At 39.6% G+C, this 7,795-nt stretch overlaps 1 protein-coding gene across 2 annotated transcripts in view; it reads left to right on the plus strand.

Annotated features, from left to right (window-relative positions):
• Positions 1 to 7,416, plus strand: part of Abcb1 (ATP binding cassette subfamily B member 1) — an 82,257-nt gene extending 74,841 nt beyond the window's left edge. For both annotated transcript variants that reach the window (XM_013365053.4, XM_040291458.2), the window contains 3 exons: positions 2,707 to 2,913; positions 5,887 to 6,033; positions 6,795 to 7,416. In XM_013365053.4, coding sequence (XP_013220507.2) covers positions 2,707 to 2,913; positions 5,887 to 6,033; positions 6,795 to 6,998 — 558 coding nt within the window. In that variant the 3' untranslated portion in view covers positions 6,999 to 7,416. The remainder of the gene's footprint in view (positions 1 to 2,706; positions 2,914 to 5,886; positions 6,034 to 6,794) is intronic.
• Positions 7,417 to 7,795: the final 379 nt, after the last annotated feature.

The following is a 7,795-nucleotide window of genomic DNA, read 5'->3' on the forward strand; positions in this document are numbered from 1 at the left end:
CTGTCCAGGTACCAGGCTTAACATGCGTTTAAGGGGACTTTATTAGCTTGAGCCCTCTCCAAACATGCCTTTCTCCCCTCTCTGGCCCATCCCATGTACCATGGTGAGGGTCCTCCATCCCCTCTAGGATACAGCTAGAAGCCCCTCATCATTGTTCGGTTATAACCCAGGAGGTACCTGGGCCAAGATGGAGGCATTCTCTTTTAAGAGAGGACAGAAAATAATCTTTAATTATGAGACATTTGTTACCAAATCCATCCCATAGTGTTTAAATCCAATTAAATCCAACCCAGGTGCCCTTAATTACTACTTGGACTGAGTGACCTTGTCGAAGTCACTTAATTTTTGCTCATTTCCTTGTCTATAAGATACAGATTAAAATCATAGATACCTCTTGAAAGGAGTCGTGCATTTAAATGAGAATGTGTGAAACATGCTTGTCATAGAATTTACAATATTATCTGTGCTCGATTTTTAAATTTATTATTCTTTCAGAGTACATATGCATAAAAAAGTATGTATTTAACATTTGAACTTTGCACTAATAAAAGCAAATGGTATGTTTGATACTTTCCAATAGAGGTAGCTAGTCATTGTAATTTGGCCTCACATTATTTCTTGCCAATGTTTCCTTTCTTGGTTATGCTTTTGTTTAAGCCGAAGTCCTTTAAGCAGTTTTCAACAAATTCCCTAGAGTTCCTTGGTCTTCCCACAGACCACAGCCATGTCTCAGCCAATGAAATTGTGCTTTCATCTGTTTTACATTCTGGGCTTCTAAATATGTTTTCCTTAAAGGATTCTTCAGTTAACACAGATTTTATGTAGTTTGCAATTCTAGGATTGTGCAGGGCCCTAGAGTTTATCATATTCAGTGTAATGAATTGCTTCATTAATACTGAGATTATTCAGACTTGCCTATGATTATATTAGATAGTACCTATTTTCTTCGTGGGGGTAGAAACCTGAAATATTTTTTTAAGGTCTTTCTTTCCTCAGATTTCCATTTCTGAAGTACAGCATTTCATCTAATAAGATTTTCTCTTTAACCACATCCTTGCATGGTTTTTTTATTGCCTTTCACCAGCCTCTATTTTTCTACCCTCACTTATTTGAACTGTAAGGAAGCCTGGAGCATAAATGCTCAGAATGATCTCCATGGCAACTGGGCTTGGTACTAAATAAGGTCATGGCTGTGTTTTCTGTCCCTGTACCTGCCAGCATTGTAGGCAGAAGCTGTGTTCCTACAGCAAGGATCTATCTACCTTACCTCTGACCAACAATCTCCCAGAGGCCCCCAACCAGCCACACAGGACACTGAGTGTGTGTGTGGCTCAGTAAATACTTATCACTGCATTGGCAAAGCTCAAAGCTGAGTCACTGCTCTCATCTTCAGAGGTCGTGAACAGCTCTCTCATTTGAATGCCAGGAGTTCTCTTGCAGAGCAGATCTATTCAGTAGGCATATCTTGATCAGAGAGTAAGGCTTTTCATCAGCAAGGCTATAAAGGGTCCTTCCCAGTCTTCTGCAGGATAATCTAGGGAACTGGATCCTAGGGAAAGAGCAGCCTTTCTTTTCCTCCTCCTGGGGCTCAGTATTCATCCTCTATACTTCCAAGTGCATCACCTACACAGTTACAAACTGCTTTCAGCCCTTGAGCTCTTTAGCCTGTGTCTGGTGCTATGCCAAGCAGGGCCCAAAAGATCTTATTTAATCCTTGATTTTGTAAATCTGTGAAACATCATCATTCATGTTTTTCCCACAGGAAACTAAAGGAAATTAATTCTTTTCCCCAGTATCAACAACTATGGAGAGATACAGTAGCCACCTTGCCAAGCTTGGTTCTATTCCATTTAGCCATTTAAATCCAAGTCAGATCAGAAACCTTATATACAAAACTATTATGTGGTCATAATTGTTATTTATTTCTATTCTGATGCTGAACACATTTTTTGTGAAAAATTGAGATGTGAAAATAAAAGGATGCCAGGATACAACCCAGAAGTATCAGACATCATCTTAGTTTCCTGGGTTGCCACAAATGATCGTCACAAATTTAGTGGCTTAACACAGATTTAATATCTTGTAATTTTGGAAGTCAGAAGTCCAAAATAATTTCACCAAACTAAAATCAGGATGTCAGCTGAACTGTGTTCCTTCTGGGAACTCCAAGGGAAAATCCAGTTTCTTGCCTTTTCGACTTGTGGCCCCTTTCTCTGTCTTGAACGCCAGCGATGACTGACCAAGTCTCCTCATACTGCACTGCTCTGGTGCTCCCCTGCCTCCTTCTCCCTTTGTTAAGAACCCTGCTGATTACATTGGGCTCACCAAGATAAGCCGGGATAATCGCCTTATTTTAAGGTTAGCTGATTAGCAGCCTTAATTCCATCTGCTATTCTAATGCCTCTGACATGTGTAACGTAATATATTCACGGGTTTCTTGGGTTTAGGACATGAATATCTTGGAGAAGGGGGACATTATTCTATTAGTGCATATACCAGAAACCAAAGTAAAAAGATAACATTCTCTCAAAGTGTACAATGATGATCTTTTTGGATTAAGTTTTGCAATTCAAATTAAAACAAACAAAACCCTTTCCTTAATCTCACAGTAACTTTTTAGTTTTGCTGTATGAAATGATGATTTCTACTTTGCTGAATTCAAAAGTGCACTGATCTTAAAGTTGCCCTGTGAACTTTCGCTTTCAGCTACTGGACGGCAAAGATATAAAGCAACTGAATGTCCAGTGGCTTCGAGCACACCTGGGCATTGTGTCCCAGGAGCCCATCCTGTTTGACTGCAGTATTGGAGAGAACATCGCCTACGGGGACAACAGCCGGGTCGTGTCACAGGAAGAGATCGTGAGAGCAGCCAAGGAGGCCAACATACACCACTTCATCGAATCACTGCCTGATGTAAGTCTCTCTCCAAATTAAGATCCTAGGAGCATGTAGCAACCCTGGCCCATACCTCCCAACCCCTATCATTTGATTTCTAAAGAGCTGGTTTTCTAAAGATGAAGAGAAGAAATTAGCAACCAAAACACACCCCACACACACCTGTATATAAGTATGTAGCCATACTTCCTGTCCTGGTCAGATGTTATGTTTACTTCATCATCTGATTCTCCACATAAGGAAAAGGTGAAAGTGTTGTATGGATTTGGGTTTAGGAGAGAAGAATTTCCCAAGGGGAACAGATCTAAAGCAATTCTTCAGCTTCTAGGTCGGAAGTTCTACCCACTTCTGTGCAATACCTGGGAGGCCTTTCCCTCCAAATTCAAGTACAGGGCCTGTCTCCACCTGTGAATGTGCTGCTTCTTGTCTTGCCAAGGAAGTATCATGCCTCCCCACTTCTCTGCTCCATTTCTCTTACTTCTGCCTCTTGAGGCTATCCTCTAAGTTTCCAGCCTCACTCTCTGGAGTTAGGGCCAACAGAGAGCAGGACCCATGTGGGAAGATGACTGTCTCTAAGAGCCATCTGGTGTCATGTAGTCTTCAATCATTGTATATTCTGTGGACCCCAAGCTCCATTTATAGGGTTGATTGTTCAGAACTTCCCTGGGCCATTGTCCTATGTCCATCCTTTGAATCCCTGCAGGAAGTTAGATCACTAGATCTCTCACCATCTCTTAAGCCCTCTTAGGTCCTGTATTTTGAAATGCATCTCAACCTAACTAATCTACTCTTTCCCATTATCATTAGTTATGTTCTTTATTATGAGGAAGTACCCTCTAAAAAATAAAGTCCAATAGCCTCAAACTAATGAAGGAGACAGTCACCTAGGGGAAAGATGGTAGCACTGGGTAGCCCTAACTCCTCCTAAGATTTCTCTTTTCTTGAGCTCTTCTTCAGTTACTGTAACTCTCAACCACAGGCCCCCAAGAAGGAGGCATGGTTCCCTCTCCTCTTTTAATAGTCTAGTTGACTCTTCTTGAGGCTAGAACCCTTAAAATATAGAATTCCAAACCCTTTACTAATGAAAAGTCAGTGGTCCTCAATTTTTTTCTCCATTTTTAAAGATTTGTTTTACTTAGTTATACATGACAGCAGAATACATTTCAATTTATTGTACACAAATAGAGCAGAACATTTCAACTCTCTGGTTGTACACGATGTAGAGTCACACCATTCATGTAATCATATATATACCTAGGGTAATGATGTCTGTTTCATTCCACTGTGTCTGTCTCATTCCACTGTCTTTGCTGCCCAATGCCTCTTTTCCTCCTTACCCTCTCCTTTGACCAATCCAAAGCTTCTCCATTCTTCACATGCTCCCCTCCCCATTATAGATCAGCATCTACTAATCAGAAAAAACATTCGGCCTTTGGTTTTTGGGATTGGCTTACTTCACTTAGCATGATATCGTCCAGCTCCATTCATTTACCTGCAAATTTCATAATTTTATTCTCTTTTAATGCTGAGTAATGTTCCATTGTATATATATACCACAGTTTCTTTATCCATTCAACTATTGATGGGTATCTAGGTTGTTTCCACAGTTTAGCTATTGTATATACTCATACATTGCTGGTGGCACTGCAAATTGGTGCAACCACTTTGGAAAGCAATATAGAGATTCCTCAGAAAACTTGGAATGAAACCATCATTTGACCCAGTTATCCCACTCCTTGATCTATACCCAAAGGACTTAAAAATCAGCATACTACAGTGATTCTCAAATTTTGAACATGGATCAGCATTGCTTGGGAACTTGTTAGAAATGCAGATTTCGAGGCCTCCCCTAGCTCTGCTGAATAAGACACATTGGAGGTAGAGTCTGCATTCTAACAGCCCAGCTGAGACTGATGCAGGCTACAAAACACAAATATGAAGAATAACAATTATCAGCTCTTTAAATATATCCTGTCCCTCTCATGTTTATCTACCTCAGGGATCTTCCTTTCTGGACTTGTGGTCTCTGGCACACAAAGCACACCTGTAGACATAATGACTGTCTTGGGCAGTGCCCAGACTAGCACACTTAAGTCGTATTATCTGTAAGGTCCCTCTTCTCCTAAGTGGCTAGTACTGGGGTTTACTTTACCCTGTAGGAGGCTGCTTATTGCCCTCCTTCCTGTAGAGTTACATCACTGCTCCACTCTGCCTCAACAGAATCAGTGCTCTACCCTGCACTCACACGAGACATGCTTCCATGCACCTGCTACCCGAGGCAGCCACAACTCAGGGGTGGAGCCACCAGGAGCATCTGCCAAAACCTTGCCGGGGGTCTTTTCACTCCATTTAAGGGGAAGACCTTGTTCTGAACACCACAGAACTAGGTTTGCCAGATACAGCAAATAAAAACAGGCAACCCTAAATAGAAGGTGAATTTTACAGTCTCCAGGTGTAAGTTGGATATCAAAATGGGATTCCTTGATATCCAATAAATTATTTAGGTGTTGGGAATAGTTTCATAAAGATACCAAAAGACTAAAATCTCAGGAATTTTCCTTTCCTCACTTTAAAATCATGCAGAGGGCGTCACCTGCTGGTTATAAATAGGATGAGCTTCAATTATTATGTACCACCTGTTAACAAATCACATTTCCTTTTTCCTACCCATCTTTGTCCCAAATATAATGAAACCAAAAGATGAAAGATAAGATGATGGCAACAATATTATTTTTTATAAAAATTCTGGCATATTTATACTAAATAGCATATTTATACTTATTTTAAGGCCCAAATGTCTTTTATCAGAATGATTAAACCTAGCCTCTAGGGCTTTTTATTGTTTAACACTCCATGAGCTCATCCTTAACTTCTGAACCTAAATTTTTCCAATTATCCCCATCAGAAAATTTTCCTGTTTTCTGAGAGTAATTTGTGTGTTTGAACTTTAACATCAGTTCTGCTTTCATAATAACCAAACTCTGTTTACAGAAATACAACACCAGAGTCGGAGACAAAGGAACTCAGCTCTCTGGTGGGCAGAAGCAGCGCATTGCCATAGCTCGCGCCCTTGTGAGACAGCCACACATTTTGCTTTTGGATGAGGCCACATCAGCTCTGGACACAGAAAGTGAAAAGGTGAGAATTTACACTGGGTTCCTCCACACACGAATCGATTGTCCTTGAAAGATGTAAATTTACACGTTTCTCTGAACAAAATTTAGCCAGAAAGATTGTTGCTTATGTCAGTAGCATTTGAAGTCTTTCTGTAGCTGTTATTTAGGAGAGTTAAGAGGATACAAACAGATTAGTCTTAGAGCACTTAGGCTTCAAAATAGCAGCTCTGCCTCACTTTGTGTTCATCTAAGATGCTGCATTCAGGAGACTCATTCCCACCTCTGCTGGCAGCATCTCTTTGGCAACTGCATGAAGAGGGGTGAGGGTAGGGTAAAGTTCAAATCTGGCTGTACCTTAAGATAAATGTTGATGATCATTTTCAGTTTGAGAAAAGGTTAAAAATTCAGCTATCTGAACAAGAGGGATTATGTCTTCTGTCTTAAAAATTCTAAAATTCAAAGAGGCTGAGTTTGGCCCTTTTGCTGCAGTGCTGGATTGGAGAGATGCTTTTAGGAAAGTTGTATGGCATGGCACATTTGGAAATATTTTTAAATGATTGGATGAATTCTGTTTACTGCTATACCTTTAAGAACAATAACCTAGTGTCTCAGAAGCAATCCAAACTGGGGGTCAGTTATCTTCTGGTATGAGAGATCTCTCAGTTTCTAAAATCTGTTGTATTTCACTGACACCAACCGTTTAAGAAGGACATATTGAAAAATTGTGGGGCTTGTTACAGAGAGGTTATTATCAGAATTAACTTGTGTAACTCTCATCAACAGGTTGTCCAGGAAGCCCTGGACAAAGCCAGAGAAGGCCGCACCTGCATTGTCATCGCTCACCGCCTGTCCACCATCCAGAATGCAGACATGATCGTCGTGTTTCAGAACGGCAAGGTCAAGGAGCATGGTACACATCAACAGCTGCTGGCACAGAAAGGCATTTATTTTTCAATGGTCAGTGTCCAGGCTGGAGCAAAGCGCTAGTGAACTGTGACCATATGAGATGTTAAATATTTTTTTAATATATATTTTTTAAATATGGCATTTAATCAAATTTACAAAGCAAGTGCTTATTGGAACATGTAGTTATCTGTTTAACATTTTCTTCCACAATTGAACATTATTTCATCAAGTTCAGAATCTTCAGAGACATTATAATTACAGGAAGATAAATAGAAACAACATCATCAAATACGGGGTGGGGTGCAGATAATGGTTTTAATTGCATTCTAGAATTTATAAAAGGATTTCAGGCAGATTTGTTTTTGATGAAGTATATAATTTTGTTTATACTTTCTCTTTTGAACTGTAACTGACTGCCTTGCTAATAGATTATATAAATAGCAAGAAACACTGAAACATTTGCATAAAGTGCCTATAATAAAACTAAACTTTCATATGATTAGGGTCTTTTATTCAAAATGTGTCTGTGTGTATACATACATATGTTTGTATCTATAATATATTTACATACGTGCATACTTTCAGTTGAAATATTCTGGATAATTTTGGCTTTTAAAAGTAGATTCTTTAAAAACCCATTCATTTGGGGGAATTTTTTAACACTCTAATAAATTCTGTTCTGTACATCCTTTCACATTTGGTCTCATAGAAGTGTCTGGCTTCCTTCCTCTTGGTCTTGATCCTGCTGATTCTTGCATTCCTATTCTGATACTCTCAATTCTATTGCACAGATCAATACAAGATTTTGAGAGGTAGAGTAAGGTGCAATTATGAAGTGAATATTACACAGATGTAACATAAATCTTTTGCATTGCTCT

Source organism: Ictidomys tridecemlineatus, chromosome 2 (assembly GCF_052094955.1).
Source record: "Ictidomys tridecemlineatus isolate mIctTri1 chromosome 2, mIctTri1.hap1, whole genome shotgun sequence".
Taxonomy (NCBI): domain Eukaryota; kingdom Metazoa; phylum Chordata; class Mammalia; order Rodentia; family Sciuridae; genus Ictidomys; species Ictidomys tridecemlineatus.